Source organism: Sus scrofa, chromosome 2 (genome assembly GCF_054392235.1).
Source record: "Sus scrofa isolate SSC_HxYL_T2T_F1_AM1 chromosome 2, Sscrofa_HxYL_maternal_Yorkshire_Landrace_v2.0, whole genome shotgun sequence".
Classification (NCBI taxonomy): domain Eukaryota; kingdom Metazoa; phylum Chordata; class Mammalia; order Artiodactyla; family Suidae; genus Sus; species Sus scrofa.
This window is the reverse complement of record NC_139384.1, coordinates 99,647,412-99,669,391: the sequence shown is the minus strand read 5'-3', so window position 1 is coordinate 99,669,391 and position 21,980 is coordinate 99,647,412. Positions and strand designations below refer to the sequence as shown.

At 46.5% G+C, this 21,980-nt stretch overlaps 1 protein-coding gene across 12 annotated transcripts in view; it reads left to right on the top strand.

Moving 5' to 3' along the window:
• Positions 1-21,980, top strand: part of LOC146405610 (uncharacterized) — a 98,924-nt gene that overhangs the window by 65,407 nt on the left and 11,537 nt on the right. For 4 of the 12 annotated variants that reach the window (XM_021084497.2, XM_085013930.1, XM_085013928.1 and 1 more), the window contains exons 1-3: positions 17,558-18,120; positions 19,096-19,236; positions 21,144-21,224. In XM_021084497.2, coding sequence (XP_020940156.2) covers positions 17,584-18,120; positions 19,096-19,236; positions 21,144-21,161 — 696 coding nt within the window. In that variant the 5' untranslated portion in view covers positions 17,558-17,583 and the 3' untranslated portion in view covers positions 21,162-21,224. Of the gene's footprint in view, positions 1-17,099; positions 18,643-19,095; positions 19,237-21,140; positions 21,225-21,980 lie in introns of those variants that run through there. The other 8 variants (XM_005661521.4, XM_085013934.1, XM_085013935.1 and 5 more) reach the window with 4 other exon arrangements.

The window sequence follows — 21,980 nt, the reverse complement described above, 5'->3', positions numbered from 1 at the left end:
TAACCTTCCCATTCCTTAAGAAATAGAACATCCTCAACTTAAATCCATAAACTATCAATGTGTCATATTACTCAATGATTAGTTATTATCACCTAAACATTACATTTTGGGTTTTTGTTTTTTGTTTTTTGTTTTTTTTTTGTCTTTTTAGGGCCGCACCCACAGCATACAGAAATTCCAAGGCTAGGGGTCTAATCAGAGCTGCAGCTACTGGTCTACACCACAGCCACAGCCACAGCAACACCAGATTGGAGCCACATCTGTGACCTATACCACGGCTCATGGCAACGCCAGATGCTTAATCCATTGAGCGAGGCCAGGGATCGAACTTGCATTCTCATGCATACTACTTGGGTTTGTTACTGCTGAATCATGATGGGAACTCCCTACACATTAATACAGAATATAACAACTGGTTATTTTCATCACAGTGCTATATAAAAACACTCACCAAATATTTTCAAAGTTAAAAATTTTTTTTTTTAAATCTTGTATCTTAACCAGGTGATTATTTCTTAGTTTCCTTTCTTCCTTCTACATATTTGTTAATAGGAGCTACAACCTCAGCCTTGTAAGAATGGTTCTTTGAATGCTCCTTTTTCCTGGAAAAACATGTTGCTGGTCTTTTCCCACTAAAGCTTGTCCTAGTTTTGCCTGGATTTTCTAGTCTTCTCTGTTCTAGGACACCCCCTCCTTCTACATAACCAGCTTGGTTTAGAGATTTTTTTTTTTTCCCACTGCAGATCTTTTGCTCATCCAGCAGTGAAACTTTAAAATATAGTAAGAAGATAGATATTGAGCATAAATCAAATGATAAACAAAAAGCAACTCTGAAATGGCAATGACATGGAAAAGAGATGAATTATCCTAAAACACATCAGTGATTTCAACACATCCCATCTGTCAATAATGTAACATTAGGAGTTCCCGTCGTGGCGCAGTGGTTGGTGAATCCGACTAGGAACCATGAGGTTGCGGGTTTGGTCCCTGCCCTTGCTCAGTGGGTTAACCATCCGGCGTTGCCGTGAGCTGTGGTGTAGGTCTCGGACACGGCTCGGATCCCACGTTGCTGAGGCTCTGGTGTAGGCCGGTGGCTGCGGCTCCGATTGGACCCCTAGCCTGGGAACCTCCATATGCCGCGGGAGCGGCCCAGGAAATAGCAAAAAGACAACAACAACAACAACAACAACAACAATAATAATAATAATAATAATAATGTAACATTAAAGCATGCTGCATGGCAGTGATGACTGAGAAAGCGATTTTATTTTAATTACCGATTTTGAAGCCTAAATGAACCAACTTCTGTCCTTCAAAGTGATTTATTAGCTCTTTTTTTTATTTTTATTTTTTTGGCAGAGGGAGAATATAACTAATATCAGCCCAATATGTAAAGCAAACACCTCAAATTGGAGGAATAATTCTCTCTAATGACTAGTGTCACCATCTGGTGACAAGTTCAATTGCAATGAAATTCTACTAGGCATGACAACATCATGATCAAAAGAAGGGACCAAAGTTCCAGAATTTGAAGCTGGATTAATGAGTTTTAAAAAGGTGACAAGGAGTTCCGTCGTGGCGCAGTGGTTAACGAATCCGACTAGGAACCATGAGGTTGCGGGTTTGGTCCCTGCCCTTGCTCAGTGGGTTAACGATCCGATCCGGCGTTGCCGTGAGCTGTGGTGTAGGTTGCAGACGCGGCTCGGATCCCGCGTTGCTGTGGCTCTGGCGTAGGCTGGTGGCTATGGCTCCGATTCGACCCCTAGCCTGGGAACCTCCATATGCCGCGGGAACAGCCCAAGAAACAGCAAAAACACACACAAAAAAAGTGACAAGTTCCCATAGGGTTGGGGGAAAATGTTTAAAGACTTAGACTCCCTGTTCACACTTGCCTGGGCCAAGAGGAGAAATTCAGATTTGTCCCTGGCTCTGAGCTGATCCTGTTCTTAGCCAACCCTGCATCCCAGCGGCATCTCAACACCTACTCAGCTTTCCTGTGGGGCAAGGCTCTGATCTCATGACCCTATTCTGTGACTGCCCTGGCCTCGTAACCAAGTAGACAGTTTTTGACTTCAGTTCTGCAAACTGAATCCCTGTCTTTGCCACTCCCTTCCCCATTCTGCCTGTCTTTCCTTCAAGAGTGGTATCTGATTATAACCCCTGCTCTTTTGCCAACTGGCTATACAATTTGGGTTAAGTCATCTAGCCAGCCTGAACCTCAATTTTTTTATTTGTAAAATGAGGGGTTTGGATGAGATAGTTTCAAAGATCCCTTTGAATTCTCAAATACCACTGCCTTTCGGTCAGACTCTTGGAGATTGTAGCCTACCCCGATTAGTCCTTTGTCCATTGAAAGGGTGAGTAGCAATTAAGTGCACTCAACAAACATGTTAGAACACAACATCCCTTATAAAATATATGCTTTCTTGTCAGCTGGATTCTAAAAGTAATTGTAGTTGTTGTTTGTTTGTTTGTTGTTCCTTTTTTTTTTAGGGTCGCACCTGCAGCACATGGTTCCCAGGCTACGGGTTGAATTGGAGCTGTAGCTGCTGGTCTGTGCCACAGCCACAGCAATGCCAGATCCGAGATGCATCTGTGACCTACAACACAGCTCATGGCAACACCGGATGTTAACCTACTGAGCGAGGCCAGGGATCAAACCCAAAAACCCACAAACCCACAAACCCACAACCTCATGGTTCCTAGACAGGTTTGTGCCATGTCAGGAACTCCAGTTAACTGTAGTTTTTAAGTTAATTCTTCCTGGTCTAGAGTTAGACCAGGTTCAGAATAATATCATGTATCTTGCTCTCACATAGAGTGCATAAAAGTCAGTGTTTTTGCAAATAATAAAATGAACACAGGCTGATTAATCTAAAAAAAGAAATTCATATGAAAGGATATCTGATGTCTCAAAGAATTTCAGGAAGACTGGAGAATTAGCCTTGGAAACAGGAACTCAGGGGAGGTGGACCAGTCAAGAGCCCACCAGAGGTTCAGTCATAGCATCATCAGCCCTGGATATTGGTCACCATCCATCAATGTCTCAATTCTACCCAGTCACTCTGAAGGATCTCAGACTGCCTCTAGCCTTGCTGTCACTCTCTGAACATTCAAAGTCTCTGTAAAGAGTCTCCAAGTGGCTGAGCCTTGATCAAATGTCCACACACAGATCTAAGGAGTCCAAAGTGTGATTATCTTGGTCATCATTAAAAAGCCTACAAATAACAAACGCTGGAGGGGGTGTGGAGAAAAGGGAACCCTCCTACATTTCGGGTGGGAATATAAATTGGTACAGCCACTATGTAAAACAGTACAGAGGTTCCTAAAAAAACTAAAAACAGCATTGCCATATGATCCAGCAATCCCACCCCTGGGCATATATCCGGACAAAACTACAATGCAAAAATATATACGCACCCTGTTCTCATGGCAGCACTTTTATAATAGCGAAGACATGGAAACAACCTAAATGTCCATCAACAGATAAAGATGTCTCACACACACACACACACACACACACACACACACATGCACACACACACACACTGGAATATTATTCAGGCACTAAAAGAATGGGATAATGCCATTTGCAGAAATATGGAAGGACCTAGAGAGTATCATACTAAGCGAAGTCAGTCAGAAGGAGAAAGATGAATACCATATGATATCACTTACACGTAAAATCTGAAATACAACATGAATGAACATAACTTAGAGCCAAAAACAGACTCAAGACACAGAGAACAAACTTGTGGTAGCCAAGATGGAGGGAGATGGGGGAGGGAAAGTTTGGGAGTTGGGGAGTAGATGCAGACTATTATATATAGGATGGATAAACAATAAGGTCCTACTGTCTAGCACATCACAGGGAACTATATTCGATATCCTGTGATAAACCATAATAGAAAAGAAAATAAAAAGAATATATATACGTATAACTGAGTCACTTTGCTGTACAGTAGAAAATTAACACTACATTATGAATCAACTTCAGTAAAATTAAAATATATATGTATATTTTTAAAAAGAGAGATTACCTATTCTTCTTCAGGTTCCAAAGTGAGAAGCCAGACTTTGGCCTTCACGCATGGTGGATTTGCCAAAATTGAAACGGTGTTTGGATGCTGGACAACCCAAAATGAGAAACGTTGACGACACCATTTTCTCACTTATAATTACAAACTTAACACATCCTGGAGGCATATGTAAGAGGTTAAACATGTCATGGAGAGGTTTACATCTGATCAATTATTCCAGCATTACTTTATCTCTTCAGTGATTTACACAAATCAGTAGTTGGCCCAATTAATGAAAACATATTCATCGGTCTGCTGACTAATTTACTGGGCTGGCTTTTCATATTTACATGGCTCTTCTGTAAGAAAAAATGAGTATTTGGAATGAATAATGAATCACCGGGAAAACACACACATCTTCATTCTGAGCACAGGCTGTCAATGATTTTTCTTTTTCTTCTTTTGGTCCTCTTAGGGCCACATCTACCACATGTAGAAGTTCCCAGGCTAGTGGTCACCAGACCTGAGCCATGTCTGCAAACTACACCACAACTCATAGCAATGCAAGATCCTTAACCCACTGAGCGAGGCCAGGGATCGAACCCTTGTCCTCATGGGTACTAGTCAGGTTCATTTCCACTGTGCCACAATGGGAACTCATGTCATTGATTTTTAAAGTAAAAATAAAACTCTCTGGTATTTAGTTCTGGTCTAAAGTTCTTCACAGAACTGATGTTAGTTTCCCTAGGACACTGCATTGTCCTGGTTTTATAGATCAGCTGGGATGTCTGAGGTACGTGGAATTTAGGTGACAGGCGTCAGAAGAGACAGTTAAGCTCAGTCTCCCAGCCTCTTTCTAGAACAAACCCATTAAAGCATCAGAAACAGTTCTTCCACCCTGAAAACAAGAAGGCAGGAAGGCTCCCACCAGATTGCTATCATTACGTGAGACCCCTCACAAGGCCAACGCAACAGAAGAGAGTTTCGTCAGCAAGCTCAAGGACTGGGACAAGGAGTTTCCATCATGGCTCAGTGGTTAAGGAACCTGACTAGTATCCATGAGGACACAGGTTCGATCCCTGGCCTTGCTCAGTGGGTTGAGGATCCAGTAGTGACATGAGCTGTGGTGTAGGTCGCAGACGTGACTCGGATCCTGAGTTGCTGTGGCTGCGGCTGTGGTGTAGGCCAGCAGCTGCAGCTCCAATTTGACCCCTAGCCTGTGAACCTCCATATGTCTCGGGTGCAGCCCTAAAAAGACAAAAAAAAAAAAAAGACTGGGACAGTCTTCTGGAATAAGCAGTAAGCTCAGAGAATTTGCCTGAGGAACTGCTGGGATATCGGCACATAAGAGGCCTTTGGTTTTCCTTATGTTTTTAAGATATTCAGGAGCCAAACAAAGAAAACCTCCCTAAAGAGAAATAAGCAGCCTGGAGCACAAAGTGCCTCCCTGCACTGGTCCACCCAAAGGCTCTGACTCCCAGCTCCACAGGAGAAGTGAGTCTTGCCAACTGCTCAAGGAAATATCTGGTCTGGTGCAAAGAATGTATCCATTACGATATAGGTTATCAATTCATGTAACAGAGACCCTCAAAGGACAAAGCTTAAATAGGAAAGGAGTTTGTTTCTCTCTCTATAAAAGTCCCCCTGCTCTTCACTGATATGATACCTACTTGACCTTCAGGTCTCATTGGAAATGTCACCTCCTCTGAGAAGCCTTCCCTGATGCCTCCTAGGCAAGTTACAGTATTCTTTTTTTTTTTTTTTTTTTTTTTTTTTTTGTCTTTTTGCCATTTCTTGGGCCGCTCCGGCGGCATGTGGAGGTTCCCAGGCTAGGGATTGAATCGGAGCTGTAGCCACCGGTTTACACTAGAGCCACAGCAACGTGGGATCTGAGCCGCGTCTGCGACCCACATCACAGCTCACGGCAACACCAGATCATTAACCCACTGAGCAAGGGTAGGGATCGAACTCGCAACCTCGTGGTTCCTAGTCGGATTCGTTAACCACTGCGCCATGACGGGAACTCCAAGTTGCAATATTCTTGCTCTCTGTTCTCTGAGCACCTTCTGACTTCTCTATCAAAACAATGTGTAATGGACTGTGTAATTTTTTCTCACGTTAAGATTAGCAACACATGGGAGCTCCCGTCGTGGCGCAGTGGTTAACGAATCCGACTAGGAACCATGAGGTTGCGGGTTCGGTCCCTGCCCTTGCTCAGTGGGTTAACGGTCCGGCGTTGCCGTGAGCTGTGGTGTAGGTTGCAGACGCGGCTCGGATCCCGCGTTGCTGTGGCTCTGGCGTAGGCCGGTGGCTACAGCTCCGATTCAACCCCTAGCCTGGGAACCTCCATATGCCGCGGGAGCGGCCCAAGAAATAGCAACAACAACAACAACAAAAACAACAACAAAAAAGACAAAAGACAAAAAAAAAAGATTAGCAACACAAGAGTAGAAATGGTATATATTTTGCTCATCCCCTTATGCCCATAGAGTCACCTCCCACTGGCACATCACAGATACTTATTTGATATAGTGAATATACCTTTGCTGAATGTTCTTGAAGGTAGCAGGAACTGAATACTTCTAGTTTATCATACACAGGGATGTTGCTCAGAAGATTTCGAAATAGTAAATACTATAAAAAGCAAAACAGGAGTTCCTGTTGTGGCGCAGTGGTAACAAATCCACTAGGAACCATGAGGTCTTGGGTTCGATCCCTGGCCTCGCTCAGTGGGTTAAGGATCCAGCGTTGCGTGAACTGTGGTGTTGATCGCAGATGCACCTTGGATCTGGCATTGCTGTGGCTGGCATAAGCCGGTAGCTGTAGCTCCGACTGGACCCCTAGCCTGGGAACCTCCATATGCCTTAGACGTGGCCCTAAAAAAAAAAGGCAAAACAAAACAGGGAAATGGTAACCATTTATGCCCCCCACACAATGGCAGATTTGGAAGAGAGCAAAAAGGCATATTTCCATTTGAAAGGCCTTAACTTACAGAACAGGGACTGGCAAATTTGGTGTATAAAGCGACGGTACATGTCAGGTTTGCAGGCCAGATCACGGCTGTTGCAACTACTCAGCTCTGCCCTGGGAGTAGGAAAGCAGCAACAACCAATATAAACGTATGGGTGTGGCTGGGTCCCAATAAAATGTTATAAACACTGAAATGTGAATTTCATGTCATTTTCATAAGTCATGAAATATCCATCTTTTGCTTGTCTCCAAACATTGAAAAAATGTGAAAGCAAAGGACTTAGCCCATGGGCTATGGTTTGCCAGCCTCTGTCAGAGAGTACACTTGTTCGTCTCTTTAGCGCCTCTGCACGTTCAGTACAGTTCACTTTGATGAGCAGGTACCACGGGCCCAGCACTAGAGACTGCGGAGAGGCAAAGATGACTAAGACCTGCCTTCTTCATTCAAGGCCATGCAACATTAACCTCAGTACTTGTGACATAAGGCTGGCGGAGGCAAGGACCCTAGAGAAGCCACACAATGTGGCTGCATCCTCTGACTAGGCGGACAGTTCTTCATGACAAGGTGGCATCAGACAGGTGAGTCACGGGCCATATGTACCCAGGAACCAGCAGCTCTAAGTCTGGCAGTGGCTTCAGATGAATTCCACAGCCAGGCCTCGGCATTCAGCCTGGGAGGGCCTGTGTCAGGCTGTGAGGGACCCTCAGGGTCCAGCATTAAGCTCAGTCTGAGTCCATTGGCCCCCCAGGAACCAAAGGGGACAATTCAACTGGTACTAATGATGAATCCGGTGTTTAATTCTCTAACTTTCAAACAATTACAGAGTGGTTTCTGAAGCTATTTGATCCTTTTTGCTCTTACTAATTTACCAAATATTTCACCTGATAAACTCTCCTGGGAAACATACATTGAGTTCAAGAATGCCAAGGAGGGGGAAGTGTCATCAGTGTACTCCAGCCAAGAGGGTTAGCGCTTTCCCAGGGGCCAGAGTTTATAAAAGAAGACATTGTTTGGTAAAAGAAAACATAAAGCAAGAAAAAAAAATTATTTCAGGAGTTCCCACTGGGGCACAGCAGAAATGAATCCGACCAGTGTCTATAAGGATGCGGGTTCAATCCCTGACCTCGCTCAGGGGATTAAGGATCCTGCGTTGCCATGAGCTGTGGTGTAGGTCACAGACGTGGCTCAGATCCTGTGTTGCTGTGGCTGTGGCGTAGCCTGGCAGCTACAGCTCCGATACAACCCCTAGCCTGGGAACTTTCATATGCTGAGGGTGGGGCCCTAAAAAGCAAAAAAGAAAGAAAAAAATAATTTCAAATATTCATTAGATTTGGGGAACACTCTCAGATATCACACAACGCCCTCCCTTGCTTCATATTAACTAAGAAACTCCCACTGTCATCCCTGAGGAGGAAATTACCCAAGAGTATACTGTCCCTCTTCTTTTGGCTTTGAAATCAGAATCTTGTTGGAAATCATGGATAGGAAAATAATAAATCATCCTTTCATACCAACATAAAATACAGGAAGCAGGAAAAATCACCTCAAGTTAAAAGGATGAAAACTGAATTCTGCTTCAACTGTAAAAAAAAAAAAGAAAAGAAAAGAAAAAATTGCCACCTTGCTCATGCAACCAAAAATTCAGGACAAGTCTCCTGGAGTGCCCCCTATTAAAAGACACCGTCTTGGGACATAGGACGCTCAGGAAATGGAAGTGACATTAATCTGTATGCAGTGACCACCTCCTTCACGCTGACGCACAGTCTGATGAGACAGGAGGAGTCCAATCGCTGGAGTCCAGATGAGCTGCCCTGAGCTCAGACTCAGCACTGCAGCTCTGCCTTCTCTTTAGAAATTCACCTGACTGCTCCTCTCTGTCAGCTTTTACCCATCACCTCTCTCCTTTCACTGGTCATCAACTCAGCGAATAATGGAGTCAAGGGCTGGCTGAGCACCAGCAGTGAGGAAGTGGCACAAAGTACGGTGGTGCGACAGCGACATTTCTAATTAATGCATCAATTCTTATTTTAACTTTGTCTGGTCGTGCCCACTGCATACATAAATTCCCAGGCTAGGGATCCAACCTGCGCCACAGCAGTGACCTGTTCGGCTGCAGTGGCAACACCAGATCCTTAACCCACTGCATCATGAGGGAATTCTAACTTTTATTTTAATTTCTGAATTAAGTATTACATTAATACGGGTCAAATTTCACTAATTTTAAATAGATACAGAGTCAAACAAAACAAAACTCCCTCCCACCACTCTCCCTCAGCCTCTCAGTTCCCCTTTCTATAGGCAGCCTATGATGACAATTTCTTAAATATCATTCTAGTGATATTTTATGCATATTATAAGCAAATATACTTTTAAAGGATATTATTTTATTTTATTTTTATTTCTTTAAAGGTGGTTCCTTATTTTATTTCCTGCAGAGTTTTTTTGGTTTTTTTTTGTTTTTGTCTTTTTAGGGCCGCAACGGTGGCATATGGAGGATCCCAGGCTAGGGGTCGAATCGGAAATACAGCTGCCTGCCTACACCACAGTCACAGCAACGCCAGATCTGAGCCGCGCCTGTGACCTACACCACAGTTCACAGCAACGTTGGATCCTTAACCCACTGAGCAAGGCCAGGGATCAACCTGCGTCCTCATGGATGCTAGTCGGATTCATTTCCGCTGAGCCACAATGGGAACTCCTAAAGGATATCATTTTAAATTATAAAAGTAATTGGATTAGTTGAGGTAAAAGGCTGGAATGAATAAGTCCCAAAATGCAACAGCTCAAGCAAAATAGGAATCCCTTGCTTTCACATATAATAGTCCAGGGAAGATATTCCAGGTCAGGGGGTGGCTCTGTTCCATGCAGTCATTCAGGGATCCAGGCCTCCTGGCAGCTCTACAGTCTTCACAACATAGCTCCAGTATTTACCCTTCTAGCCAATGGAAGAGGGAAGGTACAGAGGCAAGAGGCCAGGGATATTCCCTATGTGCACTTCACTTCTGCTCACTCTCTATTGGCAAAAGCTTAGTCACATGGCCACACTAGCTGCTCTAGGAAATGCAGCTAGAGCCCCATTATAGCTTTGCCATGACTCTTGTGGTTGTGCCTTGTTACTTTAGGAAGTTTAACCCTTGGCCCATTCTCTGAGATCACCTTACAATACTTTTCCAAGCTGTTGCCAAGTACCTCTGCCAAGTGAGGACAGCAGTCCTTCCCTTAAAGCCCTAAAGCACAGCTAATATTAGGTTGTAATGTTCAACAGACTGTTATTACAAAAGAGAATGGAGAGTTCCTATCATGGCGCAGTGGAAATGAATCCAACTAGGAACCATGAGGTTGAGGGTTCGATCCCTGGCCTTGCTCAGTGGGTTAAGGATCCTGCGTTGCCATGAGCTGTGGTGTATATCGCAGATGTGGCTGGGATCCCAAGTTGCTGTGGCTGTGGTGTAGGCTGGCAGCTACAGCTCTGATTCGGCCTGAGAACCTCCATATGCCACAGGTGTGGCCCTAAAAAGCAAAAAACAAACAAACAAAAAGAGAATGACCATGCAGAACAGCCATGTTTCACAGTAGGCCCTACTAATTGCCCATCATTCAGGGAATACTCTCCCCTTTATTAATATATTTAATAAGCACTTTATTAGTGCTATGTTCTGTGTATTATAAAAATTAACTCATCTTGGAGTTCCCGTCATGGTGCAGTGGTTAACGAATCCGACTAAGAACCATGAGGTTGCGGGTTCGGTCCCTGCCCTTGCTCAGTGGGTTAATGATCCGGCGTCGCCGTGAGCTGTGGTGTAGGTTGCAGATGCGGCTCGGATCCCGCGCTGCTGTGGCTCTGGCGTAGGCGGGTGGCTACAGCTCTGATTGGACCCCTAGCCTGGGAACCTCCATATGCCACGGGAGCAGCCCAAAGAAATAGCAAAAAGACAAAAAAAAAAAAAAATTAACTCATCTAATCTTCACAATAACCTTCTGGAATAGGCACAGTAATAGTCCAGTGCCCAGTTTAAAGGTGAGGAAACTGGGACACAGAGAGGTAAGAAATTACCCAGGGTCACAACTATAAACCTATACCAGTGTGCCTTTTTTACCAACAGAACCTTGGTTTTATCATAATTTCACTGAACTTAGTAAAAAAAAAAAATCTTGCTTTCCTTATGGTAGAGGTATGACCCAATGCAAGCTAATGAATGCAAGGGGAAACCATAGGGTAGGCACCAAGGAAAACTGCTGTTCTATTGAAAAAAACAAGCACGGAGTTCCCTTCACGGCTCAGTGGTTAACGAACCCTCTGTGAATTGGAGTTCCCATCGTGGCACAGCAGAAATGAATCCAGCTAGGAACCATGAAGATGCAGGTTCCATCCCTGGCCTTGCTCAGTGGGTTAAGGATCTGGTGCTGCCCTGAGCTGGGGTGTAGGTCGCAGACGTGGCTTGGATCCTGTGTTGCTGTGGCTGTGGTGTAGGCCAACAGCTGTAGCTCCAATTCGACCCCTGGCCTGGGAACCTCCAGCCCTAAAAAGCAAAAAAAAAAAAAAAAAAGAAAGAAAGAAAGAAAGAAAAAGAAAAGAAAAAAACAAACAGGAGAGATACAGATGACATACATCTTTTGCCCTTTCACCTTTACCCTTCTTCTCTTCTGGAATTTGAATATGATGCCTGGAAGTTACACAGCCATTCTGTGATGGTGATGAAAACTGAAGATGGCTCAACAAGAAGAGAGAAAGAACCAGTTGCACCATCCCTAGGCTTCTTTTTTATGTGAAACAATATGTATTTATAGCCTGATCTGTGTAAGTCACCAGAATTGGGCCCAAAGCTATCTTCACTGATATTTAAATCTAGATCATAGTTTGCTTGCCCCAAAGTCCATAGGTCAGTTATCCCTTTTTAGGGGTATCCAAACCAGCCTTTTCTTCCTCATGCCTGCCCTGAGTCCTCTTCTCAGAATCCAGCATTCATCCTCTCTGCATCAGGGCCCAAGATCAGCTCTATGCTCAATGTGGTCAACCTCTCTTATCATAATGCACAGCAGTCTATCTCCTCATGGTCTTGAATTTCCGAATTCCCTAATAGGATTTTGGATCTACCCACTTAGACTCCTAGGAAGCAATCCTGACACTGGGTAACCCCTTATCACTGCTCCCCCTGCAGGTGGATTTGCTAAGCCATTTACCAAGTCCAAGAAAAGAATCACTGACATCTTCTAAATTTTGGAAAATTCCAACCTTTTTTGGAGTTCCCGTCATGGCTCAGTAGTTAACAAATCCAACTAGGAACCACGAGGTTTCAGGTTCGATCCCTGGCCTTGCTCAGTGGGTTAAGGATCCGGCGTTGCTGTGAGCTGTGGTGTAGGTCACAGATGCAGCTTGGATCCCTGCATTGCTGTGGCTCTGGCATAGGCCAGCGGCTATAGCTCCGATTCAACCCCTAGCCTGGGAACCTCCATATGCCACGGGTGCAGCCCTAGAAAAAAAAAAAGAAAGGCAAAAAGACAAAATTAAAAAAAAAAATTCCAACCTTTTTTAATATCACCAATGTATAGAAGCCAATGTATAGAGGGACCTCTCAACAATGAAGGACTTAGTCTTCAAACCAAAAGTGCCACATTCAATATTCATCTGCTCAGAAATGGAGCAGATACAGAGGCCCAGCTGCTACCAGGGAAGATGGCCTGGCCCATGGAATGTGGCTTAAGGACCACATGTTGGATGTAAAACATACTTAATTGGTACCTGGTAACCTTCAAAGGCTATTAGAAAGCTCTTCTTTCATGACAACTTTTCTTCCCTCCTATCATGAGGTGTGTGGGACCTGCCTGTGGACAGGGGGGTTTGGGGGAGACCAGTCACATTCAAGTCTCAGGCTCATGGATTTTAGCATGGACTCTTTTTGTTTTTGTTTTTGTCTGTCTTTTTAGGGCCACACCCTCAGCATATGGAATTTCCCAGGCTAGGAGTCAAATTGGAGCTGCAGCTGCCGGCCTACACCTCAGGCACAGCAACACCAACACTAGATCCAAGCCATGTCTGCCACCTACACCACAGCTCTTGGCAACACCGGATCCTTAACCCACTGAGCGAGGCCAGAGATCAAACCTGTGTCCTCATGGATCCTAGTTGGATTGTTCCACTGCACCACAGTGGGAACTTCCGACTGCTTTTTTTTTTTTAATTGAAGTATCGTTGAGTCACAATGCTATGTTAATTTCTGCTGTACATAAGCATGAACTCTTAAATGGAGGTGTTAGCCCTAACTTCTGATCTTTTTAGCACATCAGGAGCATTTTTGCCTTCCCACAACAGGAAAGCAATTTTCTCCAAAGGATGAATCAGAAAACTGCTGGCAATTTGGAAATAGCAGCCTATCTCCACTTTAAGCTTCGAAGGTTTAGAAAAGGTTGGGGAAAGGCTCAGCCAGGGGTCTCCCCTCAAGCTAGGACAGTGTGCGGAAAGGGGGAGACTTGAAGACAGGAACCGGGAGGAAGAAAATAATAAGTATAGGAAGCAAAACAAGCTCTTTTTTGCTCAGTGTGACAAGAGGCACAGCACTGAAGACTGTCCTACAGCCCTTCCTATCCCAAAGAGAATCCTCACCCAAGATAATAGTCACTGCGTTTGAATCTTAAGTGAAAGTGGTCTTGAAACATGTATTTGCATCTCAAGAGCTAAAACTAAATATTTTCCTGTATCGTTGAGAAGGTCGGGGGTCCTGGGCTGGCAAGGCTGAGAGGGAGAGAGCTCCTCCTGGTCTGAACTGGGGTCAGAACAGCCCTCCTGCCACCCTCCTGAGGGGTGTCCCAGGAAGGGAGGGAAGGAAGGAGAAGGGAGGGAGAAAGGGGACAGGGAGTGGGAAGAAGGGGGAAAGAGAGAAGAAGGAGGAAGAAGAGGGGAGGGAAAAGGAGGGGGGAAGGGGAGAGAAGGGGAGAGAAGGGGAGGAGGTGGGAGGGAAGAGGGAGGGGGAAAGGGGAGGAAGGGGGAGGGGAGAGGGGAAAGGGAGGAGGGGGAGGGCAGAAGAGGGAAAGGGGGGAAAAGGGGGAAAGGGAGGAAGGGAGAGGGGAGGAGGAGGTGGAAAGGGGAGGAAAAGGAGGAGGGAGAAGGAAAAGGGAGAGGAGAGGGGGAAGAGGGGGACGGGGAGGAGGGGAGTGGGAGGTGGAAAGGGGAGGAGGGGGAAAGGGGAGGAGGAGGGGAGAGGAAGGGTGATGGGGAGGAAGGGGAAGGGACAGGAGAGGAGGGGGAGGAGGGAGAAGGAAAAGGGAGAGGAGAAGGAGGAGGGGAAAGGGGAGGAGGGGGAGGGGAGAAGGAGAGGGGAAAGGAGAGGAGGGGTGAGAGGGAGGGGGAAAAGGGGAGGAAGGGAGAGGAGGGGAGAAGGGGGGAGAAGGAGGGGGATTAAAAAAAGGAAGGGAAGAACCGGCCTCACTGAAGCATACAGAAGTTCCCAGGTCAGGGACTGAACCCACAACACCACAGGAGTGACAATGCTGGATCTTTAACCACTAGGCCACCAGGGAACTCCTGTACTTTTATTTTTACATCATTAAGGTTGATAAAAAGTTATTCTCTTCTGCAATTACAATTAAGTCATCTGTGCTTTGTCTTCAAAGTTAAAAATCTTGCTTTCCAAGTAAACTGCCCCAAACTGAACAACATGAGTTTCCGGATATAAAGGGCTTATTAAGTTCCTAAAACATTACAGAAAATAGACTCAGACTAGGGCAAATAACAGTGAAATTTAAACCACTGTAGAAAAGAGTAAATCCTGCATAATTCCAAAGAGAGAGAGAAGAAGATGTCCAAACTAAAAGATCAAGAATCAGAATGGCTTCAGGTTTTCTCTCAATAGCTCTGGGAACTAGAAGACAAAGGAAGAATGCCTGCAGATTTCTGAAGAACAACCATTTCCAACTTAGAATTTTTATACCCAGAAAAATTATCAAACAAGTGTTAGAGTGGAATATAGAGACCTTTTCCGAAATGCAAGGTCTCAAAACTTACCTTCCACATACACTTTCTAGGAAGTTACTGGTATATGTACCAACAAATAGAGGAAATAAATTAAGAAAGAGGAGACACAGAACCATCCAGTAGAATCAAGCAGTCAATCACAATTTGAAAAAAGTGAGGTAAAAGGAGATTCCAAAGATCTGATGCTCTCCTTGAGAATCTGGAACAAAGACATGGACATGGCATGGGCTAGCGGCAGGGTCCCCTGACAGGGCCTTGCCCTCGCTATCAAATGTGATCTGTTCTCCATTGTTTTCTTGCAGTTCCTGACTCCCACAGAGGAGTCTGCCTTCCCTAATGTATCGCTCAGCAAGGTACCCAGGCCCAAATTGATCTGGTCTCTCATTTGCTATAGGAAAGCCCTTTGCCTCGGACATGTTGGTGGTGCCAGGATTGCAATGTTTCAGCCTCTGTCTCCCTCCCCTGCCTACCAGCCCTGGCACAGAACTCAAGTCAACAGCACTGATCCTCCAGGTGAACTGCATCTCAGGGCTTCATTGTTCACTCTTCCACCCCACCCAGTCCAGCCTCTCTCCATCCATCCAATGTGTTCCAATACCCCACTGATAGGCAGGATAGGCCGAGTAATATCTTCCCCAAAGAGGGGTTCACATCCTAATCCCTGGAATCTATGAATATGTCACAAAAGGAACTTTGCAAGATGTGATTAAACTAAGGATCTTGACATGGGCAATTATTCTGGATCATCTGAGTGGACCCAGTGTAATTGCAAAGGTCCTTATGAGAGCGAAGCAAGGGGATAAAAAGAAGCAGGCAGAGGGAAATAAAGACATGTGACCATGGAAGCAGAGCTGAGAGAGTGAGAAATTGAGGGAGTAGGGACCACCAGCCAAGGAAGGCAGGCAGCCTCTAGGAAAGGCAAGGAAATGGATTACCCCCTAGAGCCTCCGGAAGCAATCCAGCCACTTTAATTTTAGTCACACAAAACCCAACTTGGACACGACCTCCAGAACTGTAAGAAAACAAACTTGTGTTGTTTTAAGCTAAGGTTGTGGTAATTTGTCACAAGCAGCATTAAGAAACTAATAAACTAAGAGTGAACATTAAATCATTTACTTTGAAAAGCTGTTGGGCAGCATCTACAGAAGCTGAACATATACGCCTGCTTCATGATTTGCGATTCCCCTCCTAGGGATGTACCCAATGGAAATGTGTATATATATGTTCACCAAAGACATCTGCTATAATGTTCCTAGTGGCATTATTTGTAATGTCCCAAACTTGAGAATCACCCAAACGCACATCAGTGATAAAATGAATAAATTGAGGTACATTCACAAAGTGGAATACTGTATAGCAAAAGGAATGAATACGCTAAATCCATAGACAGTATGCATCACTTCAACATCATATTGAATGAAGGAAGCCAGAAACGGGGTATATACTGTACGATTCAATTGCTATAAAGTGCAAATACAAGCAAAAGTAATCCATACTGATCTAAGCCCCTCTCTGGAAGCGAGGAATATGTGTGTCTTCTGGAGAAATGGTGATATTCTGTCTCTGGATCTTAATGATGCTTCTCTTTGAGCAAAATCATTGAAATTGTGAAATGTGCAGCTATTAATATCTACTATACATTAATAAAAAACTTTTTAATGGGGGAAAGGATAACTATGCCTTCGCGCAAATTTGCCCAATCCCCTCCAATAGCCGTAAACAAGCAGGTGTGGTCAACTGGCAACCCAGATCCAGGATTCCAGCTCCTAGAGACCAGCACTAGGACTTAAATGTCCTGTGAATTGGCTTAAGAACTATTTACAAAGGGCCAGTTCTAGTGGGTTATTTTCCTAAATAAAGGAAACCTGCCCAGAGGTAAGTCCACTTTCCCCCTTTGAGGACTCAAAATTACAAACTATTATTACTATTATTATTTTACTTTTTAGGGCCAGTCCACAGCATATAGAAGTTCCTAGGCTAGGGGTCCAAACAGAGTTGCAGTTGCCGGGCTACACCACAGCCACAGCAACTCAGGATCCCAGCCGCTTCTGCGACCTATACCTCAGCTCACGGCAATGCTGGATTGGCCACCCACTGAGCAAGGCCAGGGATGGAACCCGCATCCTCATGGATCCCAAAGTATTATTATTATTATTATTATTTGGCTAGCCGGGCATGTGTAAGCTCCCAGGCCAGGGATCAAACTGGAGTCACTGCAACAACCGAAGCTGCTGCAGTGACAAGGCCATATCCTTAACCCTCTGCGCCAGAAGAGAACTCCGTAAATTACTTTTAATTGACGTCATCTGAACAACAACAACAAAAATGGTCATGGCCTTTTCTCCACCAGTCGATCCCTGATAAATGAGGTGAAACCACTGCTTCTTAATTTTGTCTCTTTTAAATCACAGTGGAGTTTAATACATAAAATATACGTTGCGGAATGTGGTTAATTAATATGTATTAATGTTCTAATAATAGTATCATAAAGTTATAAACTCATAAAAACAAAAAGAACAATTGATTCACCAACACCTCAACCTGAACTGAGACTCCGACTTTACCAAGAAAGGGTACGGACCAGGGACCCGTGGGGGACAGACACATAGCCCAGCCGGGTGGAAATGAGCTGGGAGAAGGGATACAGACATGGACGGAGCGATGTAGGGGTGACCCTCTCTTTGCAGTGGAAAGACTCAACGCCCCTGCTCTGGACCAAGTCGCCCCGGCCAAAACGCGGTGTGGGAATAGGGGCTGGGGGATACTTGTGGGGACAGAAGGCGGAGCTTCAAAGGCCAGGCTTTGACCTCCGGGGCCATAAAAGACTTTGGCCCCGCCACCCCCACCTGCAGCACAGCCGGGAGCCAGCGCGTCACTCCCAGCGGAAACGCGGCGCAGCCCCGGCGTCTGGCGAGGTGCGCGCCTCCCGGCCCCCTCTCCGACGCTTAGCCGCTCGGGGTCTGCCGCCAGCCTCTCTCCGCCAAGCGGGGGCGGGAACAGGGCGGCACCTACCGGGATCTGCGACGCTGCGATTCGAGCCCCCGAAGAGCCACCGAAGACCACAAGCTAGCCCGGACGGTGTCCTGGGGCCACCGGCGCGGAGAGTCCGAGCGGAGCAAAGGAGAAAAGAGGCGCCCCACCGACTCGGCAGCGCCTCCCAGGTCAGGGTGCGGCGCCGGCTGTGCGGGGCTGCACTTGGGGAAACTTTGGTTACCTTGTTGGCTGCCGGGAGGAGGGCGCGGAACACGCAGCCCGGGCCTGGCGACCTCCGTGCGCCCCGCCTAGTACGCTGAGGCCCTGGGAGCCAGCATTTCCCGCGCACCCTGTCACTACAGAGACCTGGCATCCACCGAGGGCCACCGGGGCGCTGGGCACTATCCAGAGACTCTGTCCCGCCTTCCCGGGCGCGCCTCACGGAGCCCACTCTGCCGCCTCTCGCAATCTCCGCCCGTTATCGGCTCCGGCTTTGCGGCGGCGCGGGCTTGGACCCCTCTGGCATGCTGGTTTCACCTCCTTCTTGGCCTTGCAGTGCGGGGTAGGTCCTGAGAGCAGCCGGCGGCTGGGAGGATCCGGGCAGGGGCCTCGCGGGCGCGAGTTAGCGCCGCAGTGGGAGCGGCGCGCTCGCGGTCGCAGGAGCGCGCTGGTCTGAGGGTCCGACTTGGGCGCGTCTCCGCAGGTGCCTCAGGCAGCCAGGTTGCGGGAGGTGCAAGCTGAGTGCGGAGGGCGGGTTGGTGCGGGCTGCGGAGCTGTTTGTAGCCACTGGTTCGACAAATGCGAGCTCCACAGGGGCAGGGAGCTGGGTCCCCGAAGCCTGTTGGGGGCGCACAGCTTGGCCCGGACTCCCCCACCCCTCACCCCGAGACCTCTTTGGGGAGAGCTGGGGTCCAGAGGTGCGCCTGCCCTAGAATGGGGACAATGGCTGCTCCCCCTCGGGAGTGCCATTTACCGAAGGAGGGCCGTGTCCTACTGGCGAGCGGCAGCGGTTCTGGGTAGAACCCCTTTCTGATGGATGGCGATCGCCTGAGCCCGCCAGCTGCCTGCTTTGGCTCAGGGACGAGGCGACAAAACGCGCACCCTCCCCCATCGGTGTACTGATGCTGTTGCCCCAGTCACCTTCCTTTGCCCTTCTCCGACAGCACCTCGAGCTTGCTCCCTCCGCGGTCTCAGGAAAAACTGAGGAAACGAGCTGGGTTCCGGAGCCAGGGGAAACAGTGAAGACGCTGCCAGAATCTCAACAGCCTGGAAACCCCATCACCTTGGTTCCCTGGGTCTTGGAGGTATAGATTTGCGTGTCTTTATGTGTGTGTGGGCTGGGAAGGGGGGTTATGAGAGAGAGATGGGGGTGCGGCTGCCCCAGAGCCCAGCCCCAGAGACCTGGGGGACAGCTGAAGTAACCAGAGGTAACCAACCCTTTTTTTGGGTACGTGTGGTGAAGACAGCAAACTTTACCAGCTACTCTTCCTTCTCTGGCAGTTTCTAAATGTTTCTTACGTGTCAGAGAACACTTTTCCTGGGACAGTCAACTGCATCTTTTTTTTTCTCCTCGGCCCAGCCCCTTTCCTTGCATGGGGAGGAAACACATATTTTGCTTGTGGCAGGCAGGCTTACCTCATTCCGGGTGCAGCCGGCCCCTGCATCCTGGCCTGGGCTGCCCACTACAATTCTGGGCTTTCTGAGACCTGTCTGGGAAGGACAGGACAGCAGACCTCCTAACTGGCCTGTGCTAACTCAAGGCTGTACCCTTCTCTGGACCTGTGGGCCCCCTTTGCCCCTTTCTAGACATGGCAGGCATCGCTTTCCTTCACTCCTGCAGGAGAGTTGAGCATCAAATGACCTGGAGGTGATGATGCAGCCAGCCTGAGGCAGGGACTGATAGCTAATCAGAAGTGGGACTGGGATGAAGAATGGAGAGTTGGTTGCAGACTTTTTCCAGTGTGCACAGGAAACACCCCTATTGGGAGAGGAGCTTGGAATCTTATTAACAAGCTCTCCATGTGATTCTTACGCCCACAGAAGGTGGAGGACCATTGGTATAGGCACCTTGGCCTTCATTCTCAGAGCCTGGTAGCCCAGAACATTCAAGCTTAGTAATTCATGTTTAGGAATGGATATTTAATGAATTCCTAAGTGGCAAATATATTAGGATCTTTTAAAATCCTCACAATCATCTTCAGTAAAGTAGATATTATTCCCATTTTAGAGATGCGGAAACAGAGGCTCAGAGGAACAGTTTCTCAAGGGGTGGTAACTTAGGAGGAAACAGAGCCCATCCTTGATACATAACCTGCTGCCTCCTCTGAGCATGCTCTGGTCTGCTTGTGGGCAGCACAGACAGGGCAACCTGGGGCAAGAGTGAGGGGCTGAATTTCCAGCTTGAAGCCCATTTGTCAATTTCATCCCTCTTGTTGCCCTCTTTATTCTCCTTTGAGCCTCTTACTTCAGCTCTAAAAAGGATGCTTCCTCCCCAAAAGCTATTTATCTGGCCATGATAGCTTTTGGGGAGGAAACATCATTTTTAGAACTGAAGTAAGAGGCTCAAAGGAGAATAAAATTTCTTTCAATGAAAGGAAAACTTGGGGGCTTAGGGAGAAAAATCCATAGGAAAGGCCAAGCCTATCATCTCCAAGAGGCTTTTAAAGCACCTCAGCCCATGTGGGAAGGGCTTTGGTGGATACTACATAAATCAGGTGCTGAAAACAGAATTCTACTCTGTGGGAAGCGGGTATCCAAGAAGCAAGGAGGCTTTAGAGACAGGATGGACATAGGACTATCTAGTTAAGTCCTGGCAAACAGCTGAGTAAGAGGAGTGAGTTCTGGAGTTCTCCCACCTTTCTCTTCTTGGCTGCCTCATCTGCACAGAATGAGGTGGAAAAGGTGAGTACCGCAGCCTTCCCAGCCCCAGCAGTCCTTGCAGGGCAGGTGATCCTCTTCCTGTAAGTGTACACACACACACACACACGTATATTTGCAGTGCACAGAACCCAGTACACACACACACGTTTGCAATGCACAGAACCCACTCCAGATACTTTACAGACTCATAATCGGTGAAATATGATTAACTGCACACTGTGGAGATCTTTTTTAACAAGGAATTAAAAAACTAGACTCCAAATGGGAGAGATGTGTGGAACAAATTATTGGTATTTATGTGGCTCTGAATAGCTTTGATTTCCTTCAGTAGGAACTGACAGCTGGCTGACAGAAAACTCACCCAGGGAGAGGAGACATCAGTGAAGTATGAAATTTTGAATAATGTTTTCAGGTAACTTGCTATTTTCATTTAGAGTGGGTGTCTGGAGAGGTAAATGCAGTTGCGGTTTGAATTGCTTCATTTATCATCAGATATTTTTAATAAGGCTCACAATTTTAAGATCCAGGCCTTTTTACTTCTTTTTCATGCCTTCCAGTCCTCTGGTAGCTGGGAATTCCACCCTTCAGCCTGTAGACTCTCACTTGCTCCCATTTTCAGCATGCTGCCTCCAAGGTTGGAGCCTTCCTCATCAATCTGTTCAGACAATGAACAATGTTTTCTTGCCTAGGAGAGTGGTTGTCTATGTGGGGTGAGGTAAAGCTCTGGAGGTCCGGTTGTTCTATCCAACCGTCCTGTCCTGTTTAGCCCTGTGCCTCATTGCCACTTTGTGTCATTTGCTTAGTTCCCTCCACGTCCTAGGCTATCTGGGTCCTGTGGGTGAGCTGGTTCCCTTCTCACTGACCCATCTCCACGTGTGCTTTATGTTGCAGCCTCTGCTGTGCTAAGGCAGTTTATCACGCCATCACCCCTCTCTGTTTCCACAGCTTGTTTGAAATCAGTCAGCTGATCATAGCTCTCTTCCATTTTTCTTTGTTCTTCACATTATGTGTCTTTTTTTAAAAAATCGCTAAACCGTAATTTTAGTGGGGCCTAGGAAGTTGGAGAGAGGCACTGAAAGAGTAACTATGCCATGATGAATAACAAGCAATGTTAAAGACATTCTAATTTTAAAATAAAAAGCAGTTTATTCAGCTGTTTAATAATATC